General features: G+C 44.1%; 1 protein-coding gene across 1 annotated transcript in view; it reads right to left on the reverse strand.

Moving 5' to 3' along the window:
• LOC134340887 (uncharacterized) overlaps positions 1 to 23,563 on the reverse strand; it is an 87,293-nt gene that overhangs the window by 30,509 nt on the left and 33,221 nt on the right. Inside the window, exons 12-17 of the mRNA XM_063038460.1 lie at positions 18,467 to 18,877; positions 8,210 to 8,380; positions 6,260 to 6,417; positions 5,636 to 5,776; positions 2,992 to 3,133; positions 1,570 to 1,754 (exon numbers count right to left, since the gene is read on the reverse strand). Of these exons, the coding sequence (XP_062894530.1) occupies positions 1,570 to 1,754; positions 2,992 to 3,133; positions 5,636 to 5,776; positions 6,260 to 6,417; positions 8,210 to 8,380; positions 18,467 to 18,877 (1,208 nt within the window). The remainder of the gene's footprint in view (positions 1 to 1,569; positions 1,755 to 2,991; positions 3,134 to 5,635; positions 5,777 to 6,259; positions 6,418 to 8,209; positions 8,381 to 18,466; positions 18,878 to 23,563) is intronic.

Genomic DNA, 23,563 nt, shown 5'->3' on the forward strand with positions numbered 1-23,563 from the left:
AACCAATTCAACCTCTCCCTGTAACTCAGTTCCTCAAGTCCAGGCAGCATCCTTGTAAATTTTCCCAGCACTCTTCCAAGTTTATTAATATCATTCCTGTATGTTGATGAACAGAACTGCACACAATACTCTAAATTAGGTCTCACCAATGTCAACATAACATCCCGACTCCTATACACAATACTTTTATTTATGAAGGCCAATGTGCCAAAAGCTCTCTTTATGACTCGATCTACCTATAATGCATGGAGCATCCTGATCTTGGCTGCTGAATTAAAATAAGTTTTACAAAGCTTTTGCAAGTTTTGGCTGTGCAAAAAAGAAACTTTGGTAAAGAAACAGTAAAATAATTTGTTGCTTAGGGTGAAAGAACAACTTTGATGGTCAAGCAAGTGAAACCTTTGAAAAACAGAATGAACCTAAAATTGGAACATGGGATCCAAGGGGACATTGCTTTGTGGATCCAGAACTGGCTTGCCCACAGAAGGCAAAGAGTGGTTGTAGACAGGTCATATTCTGCATGGAGGCCGGTGACCAGTGGTGTGCCTCAGGGATCTGTTCTGGGACCCTTACTCTACGTGATTTTTATAAATGATCTGGATGAGGAAGTGGAGGGATGGGCTAGTAAATTTGCTGATGACACAAAGGTTGGGGGTGTTGTGGATAGTGTGGAGGGCTGTCAGAGGTTACAGCAGGACATTGATAGGATGCAAAACTGGGCTGAGAAGTGACAGATGGCATTCAACCCAGATAATTGTAAGGTGGTTCATTATGATAGGTCAAATATGATGGCAGAATATAGTATTAATGGTAAGTCTCTTGGCAGTGTGGGGAAACAGAGGAATCTTGGGGTCTGAGTCCATAGGACACTCAAAGCTACTACGCCGGTTGACTCTGATTAAGAAGGCATACGGTGCATTGGCTTTCATCAATCGTGGGATAAGAGTTTAAGAGTCGAGAGGTAATGTTACAGCTATTCGACCCTGGTCAGACCCCACTTGGAGTATTGTGCTCAGTTTTGGTCACCTCACTACAGGAAGGATGTGGAAACCATAGAAAGGGTGCAGAGGAGATTTACAAGGATGTTGCCTGGATTGGGGAGCATGCCTTATGAGAATAGGTTGAGTGAACTCAGCCTTTTCTCCTTGGAGCGACGGAGGATGAGAGGTGACCTGATAGAGGTGTACAAGATAATGAGAGGCATTGATCATGTGGATAGTCAAGAGGCTTTTTCCCAGGGCTGAAATGGCTAGCATGAGAGGACATCATTTTAAGGTGCTTGGAAGTAGGTACAGAGGAAATGTCAGGGGTAAGTTTTTTTACGCAGAGAGTGGTGAGTGCGTGGAATGGGTTGCCGGTGGCGGCGGAAACGATAGGGTCTTTTAAGAGACTCCTGGATAGGTACATGGAGCTTAGAAAAATAGAGGGCTATGGGTAAGCCTAGGTAGTTCTAAGGTAAGGACATGTTTGGCACAGCTTTGTGGGCTGAAGGGACTGTATTGTGCTGTAGGTTTTTTATGTTTCTATGGAACAAATTTTATGTGAGCTGTACACACATAGAGTACCCACCTGAGGGTGCCCTATTGGAGAAGCTTCTTCTGCCTGTTGAAAGGCAGCCTCCCATGGTTGCCGCAGTTGACCCCTCTGGCGAGACTCATCTTGACTCATTTTTTTGGCAAACTGGGTCACCTTTTCAAGTATTGTCTGAACAGCAGCTAAGAATAACATTTGCTGCTCCGCTTCCTCCTTGTCCACTGCACAGTGAAGAAGTCAGGAGAGAGTGCAACAATATAATTGGCAGAAGGGAAGAGCCAGACAGAAATGCAAAAACTTGCAGCGACCCTGCATTGTTTCAGAGTCAGTGTAGGAAGATTCCTTTTCTTCCTACATGATGACTAAGAACATAAAACGGGAGTAGAGGGACATAGTGGTTGCCCAGCTTACTCCACCATTCCATTGCACCATGGGTAATTCTAGGCCTTGTCTGCTTTACCATCCGATCCCTGTATACTTTGATTCCCATAGTGCCTAAACATCAGCCAAAATTTCAAGGTAGTATCCGGTGACATACGTGTACTTTGACTTTGAATATTTTCAATGAATTAGCATGCTGGGGAAGGTTTAAACTGAGCTGGCAGGAGAAAGAGATAAAGTAGATGAACTCAACACTTTAACTAACATGGGGGGTGGTGGTGGGTCTAAGATACTGTTGCTATCACTGAGATGTGATTAAAAACTGACAACTCAGTATCCCAGGATGTACAAGAATTATTAGGTAAAAGAGAGGGGGAGTAAGAGCCAAGGAGCCTTTGCACTGATGGTGAAAGATTGCATTACTTCAGTATTGAGGGAGGATACCTGAAAGGGTTCATCAAATCTAGGTCATGTCTGACCAATCTGACCAAATTGATTGAAGAGGTAACATGATATATTGATGAGGGGAGGACAATATGCAGTATGTGACATTAGTAAAACCTTTGACTAAGTCCCACATGGAACAACAGTTCAAAGGTTTGGGCTCGTGGAACCTTGGGCAAAATTGGTTTGGCAATTGGAGACAGAGGGTGGTGGTAGAGCAACTGCAACTAATGGTGTCCCACAAGGATCGGTGCTGGCGCGCTCGTTCTTTGTAATATACATGGCTAATTCAGTGATGTGAAGCCTTGAGATGGCAGTTATGAGGTGGTGTATACTTGTACAGAAGGCAACTGCCATTTGGGGCAGTTGCCAACCGACGTGGTTAAGTCCACATCGCCCTGGAAGTGATGCAACTATTATCTTTGGAGATGGAGGCCAAACACTTATCCGACCACCAGTTGAGAAGACAGGCAGAATTTGGACTGTGACCTGTTCAAACATCCTACAGTTCACTGCCTTACCTGCCTGTTAAGTATAGACAAGAAAGGAGAAACAAAAGTCCAGTGCTCCTTAACTTCAACACACTTGTGTTTGGAAAATAGTGAAGGAGTTAGCCTTTGGACATGGAATTACCTTTTGACAACAAAACAATGACGTCAGTTGGCATCAAGGATGCTAAGTTAGATTCCTCCATGTGCCTGCGCTGTGCTTCACTCTGGGCACAGTCTTGTAAAAGGATGATCTTTTCACCAACAGCTCTCACCTTATCCTCAACCTGAAGATAATCAAGTGAAAAGGTTCAGATCTGCATGGTCGATCATCATTAACAGAACTGGAGACACAATGATCATAAAGGCAAAGGCTCAGGTCTCAAAGTTCAGAAAGGATACTGTAATCTTGCAAACCTATACCTGAATAACAATTAAATATAAAGAGAGTAGCTAAAGGACTAATTCAAAATCTTATTGAAGTAAAATGCTTGTTCAATAATTAATAACTATTGAATAATATATACATTAGGCAAAGTTAAGAAACTTGCAGGCACATGGATGATAGGAAAATGGAAGGCTATGCAGGAAGGAAAGGTTAGATTGAGCTGAGCACAGCTTATAAGGTCAGCACAACATGGTGGACTGAAGGGCCTGTTCTGTGCTGCAGTGTTCTAGATTCCTCAATAAGGAAAACTAGAGCTATTGATAAGGTAACATACATCAAAGTTGCTGGTGAACGCAGTAGGCTAAGCAGCATCTATAGGAAGAGGTACAGTCGACGTTTCAGGCCGAGACCCTTCGTCAGAACTAACTGAAGGAAGAGTGAGTAAGAGATTTGAAAGTTGGAGGGGGAGGGGGAGATCCAAAAGGACAGGAGAAGACAGGAGGGGGAGGGATGGAGCCAAGAGCTGGACAAGTGATAGGCAAAAGGGGATACGAGAGGATCATGGGACAGGAGGTCCAGGAAGAAAGACAGGGGGGGGGTGACCCAGAGGATGGGCAAGAGGTATATTCAGAGGGACAGAAGGAGAAAAAGGAGAGTGAGAGAAAGAATGTGTGCATAAAAATGAGTAACAGATGGAGTACGAGGGGGAGGTGGGGCCTTAGCGGAAGTTAGAGAAGTCGATGTTCATGCCATCAGGTTGGAGGCTACCCAGACGGAATATAAGGTGTTGTTCCTCCAACCTGAGTGTGGCTTCATCTCCACAGTAGAGGAGGCCGTGGACAGACATGTCAGAATGGGAATGGGATGTGGAACTAAAATGTGTGGCCACTGGGAGATCCTGCTTTCTCTGGCGGACAGAGCGTAGGTGTTCAGCAAAACAATCTCCCAGTCTGCATCGGGTCTCGCCAATATATAAAAGGCCACATCAGGAGCACCGGACGCAGTATATCACCCCAGCCAACTCCTGGGTGAAGTGTTGCCTCACCTGGAAGAACTGTCTGGGGCCCTGAATGGTGGTAAGGGAGGAAGTGTAAGGGCATGTGTAGCACTTGTTCCGCTTACAAGGATTAGTGCCAGGAGGGAGATCAGTGGGGAGGGATGGGGGGGAACGAATGGACAAGACAGCTACGTAGGGAGCTACTTCCTCCCTTACCACCATTCAGGGCCCCAAACAGTCCTTCCAGGTGAGGCATCACTTCACCTGTGAGTCGACTGGGGTGATATACTGCGTCCGGTGCTCCCGATGTGGCCTTTTATATATTGGTGAGACCCGACGCAGACTGGGAGACCGCTTTGCTGAACATCTACTCTCTGTCCGCCAGAGAAAGCAGGATCTCCCAGTGGCCACACATTTTAATTCCACATCCCATTCCCATTCTGACATGTCTGTCCACGGCCTCCTCTACTGTGGAGATGAAGCCACACTCAGGTTGGAGGAACAACACCTTATATTCCGTCTGGGTAGCCTCCAACCTGATGGCATGAACATCGACTTCTCTAACTTCCGCTAAGGCCCCACCTCTCCCTCGTACCCCATCTGTTACTCATTTTTATGCACACATTCTTTCTCTCACTCTCCTTTTTCTCCCTCTGTCCCTCTGAATATACCTCTTGCCCATCCTCTGGGTCACCCCCCCCCTTGTCTTTCTTCCCGGACCTCCTGTCCCATGATCCTCTCGTATCCCCTTTTGCCTATCACCTGTCCAGCTCTCGGCTCTATCCCTCCCCCTCCTGTCTTCTCCTATCATTTTGGATCTCCCCCTCCCCCTCCAACTTTCAAATCCTTTACTCACTCTTCCTTCAGTTAGTCCTGACGAAGGGTCTCGGCCTGAAATGTCGACTGCACCTCTTTCTATAGATGCTGCTTGGCCTGCTGCGTTCACCAGCAACTTTGATGTATGTTGCTTGAATTTCCAGCATCTGCAGAATTCCTGTTGTTTGCTATTGATAAGGTACTGATTATCAACTCAATTTTCCAGATATGGATGTGAACCTTTATGATTGTTCAGGACCATGGGGACAGGGAGAAATATTTCTCATGTGATAATCACAGTGAATTATTCAACTCACTAAAGGCCTGAAGCCTTCTCAGAATTACCTGAACAGATTTAAACCCAACCAACCATCATGCAGTTCTGGGTCTGACCTTTAAAGTATGTAATTAAACCTATGCAAGCTAAATAAACCTATGTTTCTTGACTCCAACATTAAAGAGATATACAAAATGATCCTTGCATCACAATACTGTTCCTTTTAATCAGGTAATAAAACATATTCATGCAAAAATAAACCAATGATTCTAGACTCCATCATTAAAGACCTGTTTATCACAATACTGTACCTTTGTGAATCTGCAATCAGTTTTGGTGTCAGTGACCTCCTGCAGTAAATCTTTCAAAGCAATGAAAAGGGCTTCTTCCTTCTGTTGCTGATGATGCCAGTGTTCACGCCTACAGTGGAGTTCTTCATCCAGGGTTTTGACCTAAACAGATACACATGGAACCATCACCCTGAAGCACTGAGCTATTATACAACTTAAATTGTGACTACCTTCAGCAGTGTGTGATAGACCTCTGAAATGGTTTTAAAAACAACCAATATGTATCTAGTTACCTCCTCATCCTTTCTCTTCTCACCGACCAATCACCTCTTCCTGGTTTCTCTCTTCCTTTTCTTTCTCCATAGTTCACTGTCCTAGCCTGTCATATTCCTTCTTCTTCAGCCCTTTATCTCTTCCACCCATCCCTTCACAGCTTCGCACTTCATCACCTTTCCCCTCATTAGGTCTCACCTATCAACGTACTCCTTCCCCTCCCGCCATCTTCTTATTCTGGCTTCTGCTTCCTTGCTTTCCATTCCTGATGAAGGGTCTTGACCCAAAAACGTCAAATGTTTATTCCTCTCTATAAATGCTGCCTGACCTGCTGAGTCCCTCCAATATCTTGTGTGTTCCCAAGTATATTACCATTTCTCCATCCAGCTTTCGCCTCATGATGCCTCTTGATCCCTGTATGACTGGCAGCACAATCTTTGTCCGTGCATCTAAACGGGCTCCTACAACCGGGCCAGTTTCACCGGTGATGGGGTCAATGCCTCTGGCACCAAGAGCAATTGGTATCAGCCCTGGAAAACAGGAAAAAACACGAGAGCTCAAACAAACAGAGCAGATGAAATATGTCTGGTATACTTCTTGAAAAATCCACATTGTAAGCGGCTGTCACCGAGGCTGCAAAGGTTTGGAAGGAAATAGAAGAGGAGTGAAGATCAAGTACTTATTGAAAGTACAATGCAACGGCCAATTCTAACCAAACCAATTGCCGCTGCTGGCGACTCTACAGATTGGTTATACTTGTATGATGCGCCCCCAGCTCCAATAATGATTGTTCCAAAGTCGAAGATATGTATTTGATCCTTTATTAGCAATTAGCAAATGTACAATCTTGAAACAATGAAACTTAAGAAAAACTAAGCACAATTGAGCAGTCAACAAAAGATATGCTATCTGTCAGCCTCCAGCTACAAACTGCCACGAACAAAGCACGAAGACGTGAATGATTTCCCATGCTTTTACCGCACCCGTACTCGTGACCAGTTACCATACTACACATAATAAACACGCAACACTGAATACAACGCAGATGGAGAACGGGTGCATGGCTCCTACATACAGTTTTGTTTTAAAGTCCCAATCGGAAAGGAAAATTCATGGAATAAAGATTCCATAATTGTGAAATTCCTAGAAAAAGATGTGATGGCACAATGACTCCAACATCATAAAAACAGAGCAGATAGAAATTCGTTCTTTGTTGTTAGTACAGTGTATTAATGCGTTGGTATTTGTACCTGCAACCCAAGAGCGAGGAACAATCCGACTTTTGGCTGACTTAAGATCGTAAAGGTCAGGGTGTCAAGGCCGGAGTTGAGGGACGGGCCAATTCGACTCACTTGTCTCTGTGCTGAACTGAGACTGTGGCCTGTAACTAACAGGCTCCTGGACCGGCTGTGACCAGCTTCGTCACTGCTGACTCAGTTTCGTGAGCTTCAGTTCTGAATGTTATTGGCTTACTTTTATCGTTTGCATGATTTGTTTTTGCATTGGGTGTTTGATGGTCTTCTATTTTTAATGGGTTCTATTGGGTTTCTTTGTTTTGTGGCTGCCCGGAAGGAGACAAATCTCATGTTGTAGATAGTATACATACTTTGATAATAAATGTACTTTGAACTTTGAACTTCTCTCAGAGTGCTGCAACCCTTCAGCATTCTCTACTCCAGAGGTGTGTGGAGATACGGTCAGAATGGAGATAAATAGGCATTTAGGTGTAAAGCGGTACTGGGAGAGAACAGGAAAACTAATACCAAGATTGGATCAGCCATGGTCTAATTGAACAAAAGAGCGAGTAGATTTAAGTGGCTGACTAGCTGATACTTTGCTGCTGTTTTCAGTGTTCTTACATACTCACTGTATCTAAACAGAAAACAAGATTGGTTAGAAACTCAAATATTCCTCCTTTAGCAAGATTCTACATGGAAGTTTAATCCATATTTTTCAGACGTATTACAATGAATCACTTTTATTTCAGATGTAATTAACTTTATTTTACAGTTACATCTGTATATGTGGGTGGGGGAGGGAAAGGAATAGCTCTATGTTACAAAATATGCTTGACATTATGAGGAATTTCTTCTCTCAGAGTGCTGTAAACCTTTGGCATTTTCTACTCCCGAGGCTTGGGGAGGTAAGGTCAGGGTGGAGATACGGGGACATTTATTGTAAAGATATCCTGAGACAAGGCAGGAAAACTGCTGCCAACATTGGATCAACCATGATCTAACTGAATGTTATAAACTTGAATCTTGAAATGAAAGAGAAATTTGTCAACTATAAGATATTTTGTGGAGTTTAAGCAGAAAGTACCTCTTCCGTCAGAATCCTCCATGGTCCCAGCAAGTGGGATTAGCCGGCCAGTGTCTGAGTCATATTCCACCCCTAAAATTGGCACTTCTAGTCCAGAGCCTCCAGGATCAGGAATATACATCCCGACAACAGCAGGAAACAACAAATCCGTGGCAGCAAATGGTATCATTCCTATGGGAGGATTAAAGATATCAGTAAAGGTAACTACGCTTGTCCATTATAAACTTGCTCAACGCTGTACCTGTGTCTAATCTCTTGCAGATTGAGAGAACACAGGGGACAGTGAAGATGTCTTATTGTCTTATGTGAGAAGATGTCTTGGCTCACATCGCCAAGTTTCCTGGTCAGTCCTGACCTCTGATGTTGACTGTTCTATAGTTTCCCTGTGTCCAGGTGGGTTTCCCCAGGTGCTCTGGTGTCCTCCCACATTCCAAAGACACAGAACAGCACGGCATAGGAACTGGCTCTTCAGCCCATGATATTGTCCAAACTAATTACACAGGTAATTAAATGCCTAAATATTCTAACTAACACACCATACAACATGCTGGAGGAACTCAGCAGGTCAGGCAGCATCTATGGAAGGGATGTTTTGGGCCCAGACCCTTTACCAGGTCTGGAAAGGAAGGTGGGGGGTGAGGTGGAGAGGTGCAAGCTGGCAGGTGATAGATGAAAGCAGGTGAGAGGGTGAGGTGGGTGGATGAAGTAAGAAGCTGGGAGGTGATAGTTGGAAAAGGTAGAGTTGAAGAAGAATGAACATGATGGGAAAGGACAGTGGACCACAGGAGAAAGGGAAGGAGGAGGGGCACAGAACAAGGTGATAGGCAAGTCAGAAGGGAGCTGGAATGGGGAATGGAAAAAGAGAGATGGGTGGAGAAATTACTTGATGTTCAGATTGGAGGCTACCCAGACTGAATATGAGGTGTTTTTCCTCCACGGCCTCATCATGACTGCAGAGGTAGCCATTGGATCAACGTGACAGAATGAGGCCGGGAAGACAAACTGAAATGGATGGGAATCTCTTGTATTTTATTTAGAGATAATGCAGAACAGGCTCTTCTGACCCTTTGAGCCACACCACCCAGCAACCCACCGATTTAACCCTGCCCTAATCATGGGACGATTTACAATGAACAATTAACCTACTAACCGATACGTCTTTGGACTGTCGGAGGAAACCATGCCACACAGGAAGGAATGTACAAACTTGCCGGCTAATCATTGTTGCTGATGAGGCCAACCACTGGAGTATCAGCAGCAAACCTGATGTGGTTTGAGCTGAGTCTGGCAGTGCAGTTGTGAGTCAGCAGCAGACTGAGCACACAGCCCTGGGGGGGTGGGGGCACCAGTGCTCAACGTGATGGATCTTGAGATGTTGCTGCCAACTCTGACTGACTGGCTCTTCCTGTCAAGAAGTCCCAAGCTCCAGTTATGCAGAGGGCTGTTGAGTCCCAATGAGGACAGTTTACCCAGCAGCTTCTGAGGGATGAGCATGTTAAATGCCAAGCTGACATTGACGAACAGCACCCTGGTGTATGAGGCATAGTTTTCTGGGTGGGACAGGACGGAGTAGATGGCCGAGGCTATGGCATCATGAGTGGACCAGTTTGAGCGGTAGGCAAACTGGAAAGTGTCCAATGTAGCTGGAAGGTGGGATTTTATATGATCCAGTACCAAACATGCTCAAAGCACTTCACCATTGTTGAAGTCCGTGCTACTGGGCGATAATCATTTCAACCAATTATTGTTGCTCTCTTGGGCACGGGAATGATGGGTGCTGCCTTGAAGCCTGCAGGGAGAGTGGACTGTTTCGGAGAGATACTGAATGAGACCTCTGTTAGCTGATCCACACAGTCCCTCAGCACCTGACTAGGCATGTTGTCCGCCTCAGCAGCTTTGTGTGGGTTTACCCTGGCTAGGGTCCTCCTGGCCTCATTCCTCAGGGGAGAGGGGGCTTTCCTCAATGGTGACACATCATTCCATTGATGAAATTGTGTTTAGAAAGCATTCAGCTTATCAGGATGGGAGTCGTCGCTGTTGTTGATGTACGGGGTGGACTGGAAACCGGTTGTGGTTTGTATACCTTGCCAGACGCGCTGCGTGTCCCTGCTGTCACAAAGATGTCTGTGAGTTTTCTGTGCACTCTCACACTTTGCCTTCCTGAAGGCACTGGTGAGCGCGGCTCTTGCTAACCTTGGAGTCGCCCTGTCCCCTGATCTGAAGGCAACGTTCTGATCCCTAAGCAGTGCACGAAGATCTGCACTCCCCAATGGTTTCTGGTTTGTCCTGGCAGTGTAGTGTTTAATCACGGTAACATCCTCAATGCTCTTTCCAGTGTAACCAGTCACCAATCCCACATATACATCAATGCTCACATGAAGATCGGAAGTATCGGCCTGCCATTCTGTGTCATAATCAGTATTGATATCATGATCTTCCTCACCATCAGCTGTTCAAAGTGTATTTATCATCAAAGTACTTATATGTCATCCTTCAGATTCATTTTCTTGCTGGCATTCATCAGAAAACAAAGCAATACAACAGAATCAAGGAAAAACTATACATAAGCAAACTGACAAACAACCAATGTGCTAAAGAAGACAAACTGTGCAAATAAAAACACGTAAAACCTAAATAAATAAATCATACTGAGAACATGAGCCCATTGGTTGTGGAATCAGTTCAGTGTTGAGGTGAGTGAAGTTATCCACACTGGTTCAGGAGCTTGATGGTTGAAGGGTAATATCTATTCCTGAGCCAAAGGCTCCTGTACCTCCTTCCCGATGGTAGTAGTGAGAAGAGTTTCTACTGCTGACTGAAGATGGACTGAGAGCAGCAGCAGAATAAATGTCAGATCAACTTTTAATTGAAGTAGAAGTATGACACCACCAAATGGGAAACCCAACTCCATCTCACAGAGCAGTGCAATTTTCAAGTGCTGCCATTATCCTCTCACTCGAGAGTGGGAGGTTGGAGGTGAGCATCTGAGGAGGTGGGCTAAATCAGTCACGCGGGGAAACCAGACCCATCTGATACAACTTCCGCTCCACCCAACTGCTTGAATATCCAGTGTATTTATCACACTTGAACCACAATAGATAACTTCACTCACCTCAACACTGAACTGATTCCACAACCTGTAGACTCACTTTCAAGGACTTGACAACTCATGTTCGCTGTATTATTTTTTTTATTTTGCTGTTCAAAATTTGTCTCCTTTTGCACATTGATTGTTTGTCAGTCTTTGTTTACGTGCAGTTTTTCATGAGATCTATTGCATTTCTTAATTTTTCTATAAATGCCTGCAAAAAATCTCAAGGTAGTATACACTCAGTGGCTACTTTATGAGATATATCCTGTATAATGCACGGCTAATTGGTTACTGTCACCTTCCTGTCAGCTTGAACCAGTCTGGCCATTCCCCTCTGACCTCTCTCATTAACAAGGTGTTTTCACCCACAGAACTGCTGCTCACTGGAATTTTTTTTTTTGTTTTCCACACCATTCTCTGTAAACTCTAGAGACTGATGTGAGTGAAAATCCTAGGAGATCAGCAGTTTCTGAGATACTCAAACTACCCTGAATGACATCAACAATTCCACAGTCGAAGTCACTTAGATCACATTTCTTCCCCATTCTAATGGTTTGGTCTGAACAACAAATTAATGTCTTGACCATGTCTGCATGCTTTCATGCATTGGGTTGCTGCCACGTGATTAGTTGATTGAATATTTGCATTAACAAGCACTAATAAAGACCATAAGACCATAAGAAATAGGAGCAGAATTAGGCCTTTTCATCATGGTTGATCTATTTTCCCTCTCAGCCGCAATCTCCTACCTTTTCCCCATATCCCTTCATGCCATGACCAATCAAGAATCTATCAACCTCTGCCTTAAATATACAGAAAGACTTGGCCTCCACAGGTGCCAGTGGCAAAGAATTTCACAGATTAGGCACTCTCTGGTTAAAAAAAATTCATAAGAACATAAGAAATAGGAGCAGGAGGAGGCCATCTGGCCCATTGAGCCTGCTCCACTAATCAATAAGATCATGGCTGACCTGGACATGAACTCATTTTCACCTACCTGCTTTTCCCCCATAATTCCCCTACTATGCAAAAATCTATCCAATCTTGTCTTAATATATTTACTGAGGAAACCTCCACTGCTTCATTGGGCAGAGAATTCCACAGATTCACCACTCTCTGAGGAAAGTAGTTGCTCCTCATCTTCATCCTAAATTTACTCCCCCGAATCTTGAGACTATGTCCCCTCGTTCTTGTCTTACTTACCGGTGGAAACAACTTTCCTGCCTCTATCTTATCTGTCCCTTTCATAATTTTATATGTTTCTACAAGATCTCCTATCATTCTTGTGAATTCCAGTGAGTACAGTCCCAGGCGACTCAATCTCTACTCTTAGTCTAATCCCCTCATCTCTAGAATCAACCTGGTGAACCTCCTCTGCACTGCCTCCAAAGCCAGTGTATCCTTCCTCAAGTATGGAGATCAGAACCGCACACAGTACTCCAGGTGTGGCCTCACCAATACCCTGTATAGTTGCAGCACGACTTCCCTGCTCTTGAATTCAATCCCTCTAGCAATGAAAGCCAACATTCCGTTTGCTTTCTTTATAACCTGTTGTACCTGCAAGCCAACTTTTTGTGATTCATGAACAAGCACTCCCAAGTCCCTCTGCACAACTGCATGCTGCAATCTTTCACCATTTAAATAATAATCTGCTCTTCTATTATTCCTTCCAAAGTGGATCACCTCACATTTACCAACATTGTACTCCATCTGCCAGACCCGTGCCCACTCACAACCTATCTATATTTCTCTGCAGACTGTCCATATCCTCTGTACAATTTGGCTTTCCACTCAATTTAGTGTCATCAGCAAACTTAGATACACTACACTCGGCCCCCTCCTCCAGATCATTAATGTATATCATGAACAGTTGCAGGCCCAACCCCAACCCCTGTGACACACCACTCACTACTGATTGCCAACCAGAGAATCACCCATGTATCCCAACTCTCTGCTTTCTATCAGTTAACCAATCCTCTATCCATGCTAATACATCACCCCCAACTCTATGCATCCTTATCTTATGGATAAGTCTTTTATGTGGCACCTTATCGAAATCCAAGTAAATAACATCCATCTGTTCCCCTCTATCCACTGCGCTCGTTATATCCTCAAAGAACTCCAGTAAGTTTGTCAGACAGGACCTGCCTTTGCTGAATCCATGCTGTGTCTGCCTGATGGATCCATTTCTTTCCAGATGTCTCGCTATTTCTTCTTTCATGATAGCTTCAAACATTTTCCCAACTAAAGATGTTAAACCAACTGGCCTATAGTTACCTGTCTTTTGCGTACATCTGTTTTGGAACAGTGGTGTGACATTCGCTGTCTTCCAATCTGCTGGGACCTGCCCAGAGTCCAGAGAATTATGGTAAATTATCAGCAAAGCCTTTACCATAACCTCTGCCATTTCTTTCAGTACCCCTGGGATGCATTCCATCAGGATCAGGGGATTTGTCTATCTTCAGGCCTGCAAGTTTGCTCAGCACTACCTCTTCAGTGATAGTTATTGTATTGAGCTCCTCACCTCCCATCGCGTCCATAATATCTCTCCTCGGCATATTAGATGAGTCCTCCACTGTGAAGACCGACACAAAATAGTCATTCAAAGCCTTGGCCATTTCCTCATTACCCAATATCAATTCCCCCTTCGCTTCCTCCAAGAGACCTACATTCACTTTGGTCACCCTTTTCCACTTTACATAACTATAAAAACCTTTACTATCAATTTTTATATTTTGTGTCAGTTTATTTCCATAATCTATCTTCCCTTTCTTTATTGCTCGCTTAGTGGTTCTTTGTTGCTTTTTAAAGTTTTCCCAATCTTCCAGTTTCCCACTACTCGTGGCAACTTTGTATGCACAAGCATTTAGTTTGATGCCTTCCCACCCTTACTGTCCTTCCTTTTAACTGGAATCTACTTTTGTTGAGCAGTGCGAAAAATCTTTTTGAAAGTTTTCCACTGTTTCTCAACTGTCCCACCATATAGCCTGTGTTCCTAGTCTATCCTATCCAACTCCTTTCTCATCCCATTGTAGTCTCCATTGTTTAGGCATAATACACTGGTTTTAGATCGAACTATTGCATCCTCCATTTGTATGAGAAACTCAGTCATACTGTGATCACTCTTTCCAAGAGGATCCCTAACTACAAAATCACTAATTTTACCTGTCTGATTGCACAGGACCAGATCCAAGATAGCACGTTCCCTTGTAGGTTCAGTAACATGCTGTTCGAGAAAGTTATCACGGATGCATTCTATGAAGTCCTCCTCAAGACTGCCTTGACCAACTTGATTCACCCAATCTATGCACAAGTTAAAGTCCCCCATGATAACTGCTGTTCCACTCTTACATGCCTCAGATATTTCTGTTTATTGTCTGTGCCACCGTAATGATATTATTCAGTGGCCAATAGACAACTCACAACAGTGATTTTTTCCCTTTACTATTCCTAGTCTCTACCCAGATGGATTCAACATTCTGCTCCTTATATCTTGTATCATCTCTCACTATAGCCCTGATCTCATCTTTAATTAAGATGATTAAGAGCGATACTCCACCTCCCTTACAGTCCTGTCAACCCTTCCGTATTACCTGATATCCTTGGATACTTAATTCCCAATCCTCTCCTCCCTGCAACCACATTTCTGTAATAGCCACTAAATCATTCACCTTTGGACTGATTTGTGTCACAAGTTCACTTCTTCTTCTTATCGTGTCCACGGACAGTCTATACATGGCCCAGCCAGAACCGGACACATTTTTGCGCCTTGTTGTTGAATTCGGCAAGATCTGCAACTGTACAGGGTTCCTCTAGCAATGGGCATTGCAGGAGATGTTGCATGGTTTGTGGCTCAGTTCCACATTCACAAGTTGTCGGGCTGGTTGTATATCCCCATTTGCTCAGTGACACCTTTGAATGACCTACACCAGTCCTAAGTCTGTTAAGGCACTTACAGGTTGCCCAGTTGCAATTAGCTCCTGGGGGAAGGCTTCCATCCGGTGGAATTTCCATCGTTGGGGGTTGTTTGAGACTGGCGATCCGGTCTTTCCACAAGGCGATGGGGGCTTCAGATGGGGTTGATTGTAATGGAACAACACTGTTCATGAAGCTCTTCCTTGACTTTAGGCGGCTGGGTGTAGGTGTATGACCATGTAGAGGGTGCCTCTCATCTGATGTTTGACGGAATCGTTCTTTCTTGCTGGCTACCGTTCTTCTTATATCAGGGGAGCGATACCTGCCAGAATATATAGGCTGTTGGTGTTTGTTGGTTTTAAACAACCTGTGATGAGTTGGCAGCTTGCATTCAGAACGGCATCCATCTTCTCAGCATGAGTAGATCTTTCCCATGCAGGGCAGGTGTATTCGGCAGTGGAATAGCAAAGAGCAAGTGCACTGGCTCGCAATGTTTTTGAGCTTGCTCCCCATTTTGTGTTAGTGAGCTTATTCAGAATGTTGTCTCGTGCACTCACTTTTGCCTTTGTCTTATTGATGTGCTTCTTAAAAGTGAGGCATCTGTCAAGGGTGACTCCAAGGTAGAAGCGTTCACGTCGTGGCCCTGTTTCAACCAATTCTACCACCACCACACGCAGCAAGTAGTGTATTCAACAAGTTCACTGACCTTGTTACGAATACTACAGGCATTCAGATAAAGTGCCTTTACACTCGTCATGCCTTTAAAACAGCGGTCCCCATCCTCCAGGCCCCAGACCGATACATTGCCGCAAAGAATGCAGGGGTGCAGCGGTAGTCGGAATGCACCCAGCACATCTTTAAGAAAAAAGCCAAAATAAACAAGCTGCCGATTGCATCGCTGCTGATCTGGGCCGACATTTATGTGCCGGGTGGCACCTAATTAATTAGCTTGTTTATTTCGGCTTTTTTCTTAAAGATGTGCTGGGTGCGTCCCGGCTACCGCTGCACCACTGCATTCTTCGCGGCAATGTATCGGTCCGTGGCCCGGAGGTTGGGGACCACTGTTTTAAAATCAACTAATCTTTGTCTCTTATGCACTTGACTTTTCTGCACTCCACCCTTACTTTTCTCTTTTTTTAACTTTTGCTTTTACTTTATCCACACTTTTCTCTTTTACTTTATCCATACCTCTCCAATCTGTTTTACCCCCCCCCCCCACTATTTAGTTTAAAGCCCTATTCTCAGCCCTAGTTATGCGATTCGCTAGGATCCAGGTACCATCACGGTTCAGGTGGAGCCCGTCCCAATGGAAGAACAGCTACCTCCTTCTTCAATACTGGTGCCAATTTTCCATGAATTCAAACCCACTTCTCCCACACCAATCCTTGAGCCATGCATTTAACTCTCTAATCTTCTTAACCCTGTGCCAATTTGCATGTGGCTCAGGTAGTAATCCAGAAATTACCACCTTTTTGGTTCTGCTTTTTAATTTAGTCCCTAGCTTCTCAAATTCCCTCAGCAGAACCCTCAAATTCATCCTCATCTCCATTCTGAGGTTGTGTCCTCAAGTCTTAGACTCTCCCACCATAGGAACCATCCTCTCCACATCCACTCTATCAAGGCTATTATCCACCATTCAAAAACTTTCAATGAGATTGCCCCTCATTCTTCTGAATTCCAGTAAATACAGGCCCAGAGCCACCAGACACTCTTCATATGACAAGCCATTCAATCCCGGAATCATTTTCGTGAACCTCCTTTGAACCCTCTCCAGTTTCAGCACATCCTTTCTAAGATAAGTGGCTCAAAACTGCTCACAATACTCCAGCTGAGGCCTCCAGTGCTTCATAAAGTTTCAACATTACATCCTTGCTTTTATATTCTAGTCCTCTTGAAATGAATGCTAAAATTATATTTGCCTTCCTCACCACTGACACAACCTGCAAATTAACCTTTAGGGAATTCTGCACAAGGACTCCTAAGTCCCTTTGCACCTCAGATTTTTGTATTTTCTCTCCATTTAGAAAATAGTCTTGTGCTTTTAATTCTTCTACCAAAGTGCATGACCATACACTTCCCAACACTGTATTCCATCTGCTATTTCTTTGCCCATTCTCCTAATCTGTCCAAGTCCTTCTGTAGTTTCTCTACTTCCTCAAAACTACCAGTCCTCCAACTATTTTCGTATCATCTGCACCTTGGCCACAGAGCCATCAATTCCTTCATCCAAGTCATTGACATATAATGTAAAAGGAAGTTGTCCCAACACAGATTCCTGTGGAACACGACTAGTCACCGGCAGTCAACCAGAAAAATGGCCCTGTTTGTATATGGTGACATACATGTACTTTGATAATAAATTTACTTTGGTTTTGAATTTGTTGGCAGAGGAACTCCAACTGCAAGAGTAAGGTGTAAATGAATAGAGTGCCCTGAATGGGATGATTGGAATGTGGTAGCTGGAAAGTGGAGAAATATTGATGGGGATTATTTTTGTGTGGTGCACAAGCTATTGATTCACCTTCCTAACACTTCTCATCTGACCCTACTGGCCCAACCTGCAAGCCACTCAACATGAGATCCCAGCTGACCTCCCGATGTCACGCGGTGAGCGATCTATGGCAGATGTTCGGTGAGTAGCTGACAGCATCAAACTCCGGAGATGGATCGAAGTTGGTTTCCATCAGGTTGTGCAGCTATTGACATGCTGACTCCAAGCTTAAGTTGAACTTTCCCTGTAATATCATCATATACCCATCCCACATGGCAGCACAGACATACAGAAAAAGGAGCCGCTACCTCAAAGATTTGGTGACCTGGGTTCAATTCTGAGCATGGGTGTTATAGGTTTTGAATTTACATTTTAAGGAAGAATGGTAGCATAGTGGTTAGTGCAAGGCTTTACAGTACCAGTGATCAGTGACCCGGGTTCAATTCCTGCTGCTGTCTGTAAGAAGTTTGTAAGTTCTCCCTGTGACTGTGCAGTTTTCCTCCGGATGCTCTGGTTTCCTCCCATATTCCAAAGACATACAGGCTAGAGTTAGTGAGTTGTGGGCATGCTATGTTGGTGCCGGAATTGTGGAAAAATTTGTCGGCTGCCCCCAGCACGTACTGGTACCATGTGGATTCTTGATTTCACCAGATGTTTTGATGTACGTGTAACAGATAAAGGTAATCCTTTTTAAAAATCTCTTTAGGTGCAATCAGCTGAAAGACCTCTTTTTGTCCTGCGACTATGCTAGGTATCTTACCAACATTACCACCTCTGTTTGCAAGATCTTTTGCTTCCTTCCTCTGTCTCTCCAAGTTGTGCATGGTGTGAATAATGTGTGCCCAGGACCTTCTGCGTGCCCTCACTAAGTCACCTAGTGCTTCCCTCAGTGTGCCTCGCTGTTTCTGGTTTAGGGAGGACACTCCGGAGCCTTGTGCAGTCACAGAGTCTTTACAGTCCTTCAATGTTTCCAGGATCTGGGCTTCATTCACCAGCACGGCACCATCGAGCAATGCCTGGTAGCCTCCTGCGTGAGGCATCACTTCAGTGTCTTGAACATAAGCACCTGAAATTCGAGCAGATCTTCCACTGAGAGGCTCTGTAAAGCTGTACCCGAGAAACATGGGCTTATTGGAAGACTTCAGCACACCTCCCAGAGGTATCACTGCACCTAAAAGGAAACAAGAACGTAAAGATATGCATTCAGTAAAGCAGCTGGGCATAATCAAAGGCCCCTCCAATCCTGGACATTCTCCCTTCCCACCTCTTCCATAGAACAGAAGAACATGATAGCACATACCACCAGGCTCAAGGACAGCTTCTATCCTGCTGTAATAAGTCTCCAGGTATGATGAGAGGGACTCCTGACTTCACAATCTACTGTACCTTGTCATGCCTTGGACCTTATTGTAGACCATGAAACCATAAGATATAGGAGTAGAATTAGGCCATTTGGCCCATCAAGCCTGCTCCACCATTTCATCATGGCTGATCCATTTCCCTCTCAGCCTCAATCTCCCCATATCCCCTCAATCCTTTAATCAAGAATCTATCAACCTCTGTCTTTAAATTAACCAACAACTTGGCCTCCACAGCTGCCTGCGGCAACTAATTCCACAAATTCACCACTCTCTGGCTAAAGAAATTCCTTCTCATATCCGTTCTAAATGGACGTCCCTCTATTCTGAGGCTGTGTCCTCTGGTCTTAGATTCTCCCACTATAGAAAACATCCAAATCTATTCTATCGAGGCCTTTCTGCAATCAATAGGATTCAATGAAATCCTCCTTCCCCCCTCCCCACTTATTCTTATGAATTCCAGTGAATACAGGCCAAGAGCCATCAATAGCTCTTCATATGGCAAGCCATTCCACCTCCTTTGAACCCTCTCCAATGTCAGTATATCCTTTCTTTAATAAGGGCCCAAAACTGCTCACAATACTCCAAATGAGGCCTCACCAGTGCCTTCTAAACCCTCTACTTTTATATCCTACTTTTACACCCTTGCTTTTATATTCTAGTCCTCTTGAAATGAATGCTAACATCACATTTGTCTTCCCACACCACAGACTCAACCTGCAAATTAACCTTTAGTGAATCCTGCACAAGGACTCACAGGTCCCTTTGCACCTCAGATTTTTGTATTTTCTCACCATTTAGAAAATAGTTAACTCTTTCATTTCTTCTACAACATGCATGACCATACTCTTCCAGACTCTGGATTCCATCTGCCACTTCCTTGCCCATTCTCCTAATCTGTTTAAGTCTTTCTGTAGCCTCTCTGCTTCCTCAATACTACCTGCCCCTCCACCTAACTTTGTATCATTTGCAAACCTGACCACAAAGACGTCAATTCCTTCAACCAAATCATTGATATATAATGTAATAGGAAGCAATCCCAAAACAGAGCCCTGTGGAACTCCACTAGTCACTAGTAGCCAACCAGAAAAGGCTCCCTTTATTCCCACTCTTTGCCTCCTGTCAAACAGCCACTGCTTTATCCATGCTAGAATAGCTCACAGCTTGTGAAGCAGCCTCATGTATGGCACCTTGTCAAAGGCCTTCTGAAAATCCAAGTACACAACATCAAGCAATTCTCCTTTGTCTATCCTGCTTATTATTTCCTCAAAGTATTCCAACAGATTTGTCAGGCAAAGTTTTCCCTTGATGAAACTTATGCTGACTACAGCCTATTTTATCATGTGAAGCACCCTGAAACCTCACCCTTAACAATCAACTCCAACATCTTCCCAACCACTGAGGTCAGACTAACTGGCCCGTAACTTCCTTACTTCTATCTTTCTCTCTTCTTAAAGAATGGAGTGACTTTTGCAATTTTCCAGTCCTCTGGAACCATTCCAGAATCTAATTATTCTTGAAAGATCATTACTAATGCCTCTACAATCTGTTCAGCTACCTCTTTCAAAAACACTGGCATGTAGTCCATCTGGTCCAGGTTTCCCAAGAACCTTCTCCCTAGTAATAGCAACTTCACTCACTTCTGTCCCCTGGCACTCTTGAACCTTCAGTATACTGCTAGTGTCTTCCACAGTGAAGACTGATGCAAAATACGTATTCAGTCTGTTTTCCATTTCCTTCTCCCCCATTATTACCTCTTCAGCATTGTTTTCCAGCAGTCGCCTCTCTTTTACATTATGTATCTGAAGAAACTTTTGGTATCCTCTTTAATTCATTGCACAACAACTAATCCAGTATAGCTGGTCCCCTAGTGTGCTCTAACCATGAGCTGCTTTAAGAAGCCATCTTATAGGCATTCTACAAATTCATCCTCTTGGGATCCAGCACCAACCTGGTGTTCCCAATCTACCTGCATATTGAAATTCCCCATAGCTATGATAACGTTGCCCTTTTGACATGCATTTTCCATCTCCCATTGTAATTTGCATCCCACATTTTTGCTACTGTTTGGAGGTCTGTATATAACTCCAATCAGGGTCATTTTACCTTTGCAGCTTCTCAGCTCTACCCACAATGATTCTACACCTTTCAATCCTGTGTCTCTTTTTTCTAAGGATTTGATTTCATTTTCTACCAACAGACCCATGCCACCCTCTCTGCCTACTTGCCTGTTCTTTTGAAAGAACGTATATCCTTAGACATTAAGCTCCTGGCTGTAATCTTATTTCAACCATGATTCAGTGATGCCTACAACATCATACCTGACAATCTGTAACTGTCAAATAGGAAGATAATGCAGCTGAATACGTGGCTAAGGAGTTGGTGCAGGAGGGAGGGCTTCATGTTTCTGAACAATTGGGCCTTGTTCCAGGGAAGGTGGGACCTGTTGCGACAGGACGGGTTGCACCTGAACTGGAGAGGGACTAACATCCTCGCGGGTAGGTTTGCTAGTTCTGCTCACGGGGGTTTAAACTAGATTTGCAGGGGGAGGGGATCCAGAGTGTTAGAGCAGATAGTGAGGTGGAGGAGGATAAAGGTCATGCGAGGACTGCATGTATGGACAGTAATCAAAGGTTTGTACGAGATAGAAATGTTCTCAGGTGCATCTATTTCAATGCAAGGAGTACTGTAGGTAAGGCAGATGAGATCAGGGTGTGGATTGACACATGAGATTACGACATTATTGCTATTAGTGAGACTTGGTTTATAGGAGGGGCAGGACTGGCAGCTTAATGTTCTGGGGTTCCGTTGTTTCAGATGTGATAGAGAGGGAAGGATGAAAGGGGGAGGAGTGGCATTACTAGTCAGGGAGAATATCACAGCTGTGTGTAGACAGGACAGCCCGGAGGGCTCGTCTACAGAGGCCATATAGGTGGAGCTGAGGAACGGGAAAGGTGCGACCACACTAATAGGGTTGTATTATAGACCACCCAATAGTCAGACAGAATTGGAGGAGCAAATCTGTAGAGAGATAGCAGACCGATGTAAGAAACAGAAAGTTGTAATAGAAGGGGATTTTAACTTTCCACACATTGACTGGGACTCCCACACTGTGAAAGGGTTAGATGGCGTGGAGTTTGTCAAATGTGTTCAGGAAAGTTTTCTAAATCAATATACAGAGGTACCAACGAGAGAGGATCTCCTGTTAGGGAACCAGACAGGTCAGGTGACAGAAGTATGTGTAGGTGAACATTTTGGGTCCAGTGACCATAATGTCATTAGTTTCAAGTTAATTATGGATAAGGATAGGTCTGGTCCTCGAGTTGAGGTTCTAAATTGGAGAAGGGCCAATTTTGAGGAAATGAGAAAGGATCTAGGAAGAGTGGATTGGGATAAGTTGTTTTCTGGCAAGGATGTGTTCAGTATGTGGAAGGCCTTCAAAGGTGAAATTTTGAGAGTGCAGAGTTTGCATGTTCCTGCCAGGATTAAAGGCAAAGTTAACAGGCACAGGGAACCTTGGTTTTCAAGGGATATTGGCGATCTGCTTAAGAAAAAGAGAGAGGTGTATAGCAAGTTTAGGCAACAAGAAACAAATGAGGTACTTAAAGAGTATAGAAAATGTAAGAAAATACTAAAAAAGGAAATCAGGAAGGCAAAAAGAAGACATGAGGTTGCTTTGGCAGATAATGTGAAGGTAAACCCGAAGGGTTTCTACAAGTATATTAAGAGTAAAAGGATAGTAAGGGACAAAATTGGTCCCCTAGAAGATCAGAGTGGTCATCAATGCGTGGAGCCTCACGAGATAGGGGAGATCTTAAACAATTTTTTTGCATCATTATTTACTCAGGAAACTGGCAGAGTGTATATGGAAGGAAGGGAAACAAGCAGTAGTGTCATGGAACATATAGAGATTAAAGAGGAGGAGGTGCTTGCTGCCTTACAGCGAATAAAGGTAGATAAATCCCCCGGGCCTGACATGATACTTTCTCAGACCTTCAGAGAGACTAGTGTAGAAATTGCAGGGGCCCTGGCAGAAATATTTAAAATGTCCTTAGCCACGGCTGCAGTGCCGGAAGATTGGAGGGTAGTTCATGTTATTCCGTTGTTTAAAAAAGGCTCCAAAAGTAAACCAGGTAATTACAGGCTGGTGAGCCTGAGATCAGTAGTAGGTAAATTATTGGAAGGTGTTCTGAGCGATCGGATATACAAGTATTTGGACAGACAAGGGCTGATTAAGGATAGTCAGCATGGCTTTGTGCATGGTAGATCATGTTTAACAAATCTTGTAGAGTTTTGAGGAGGTTACCAAGAAAGAAGATGAAGGAAAGGCTGTGGATGTTGTCTACTTGGACTTTAGTAAGGCCTTTGACAAGGTCCCACATGGGAGGTTAGTTCAGAAGGTTCAGACACTAGGTATCCATGGAGAGGTTGTAAACTGGATTGGAAATTGGCTACGTGGGAGAAGACAGAGAGTGGTAGTGGATGATTGCTTCTCAGAC

The sequence above is a fragment of the Mobula hypostoma genome, chromosome X2 (genome assembly GCF_963921235.1).
Source record: "Mobula hypostoma chromosome X2, sMobHyp1.1, whole genome shotgun sequence".
NCBI classification, from domain to species: domain Eukaryota; kingdom Metazoa; phylum Chordata; class Chondrichthyes; order Myliobatiformes; family Myliobatidae; genus Mobula; species Mobula hypostoma.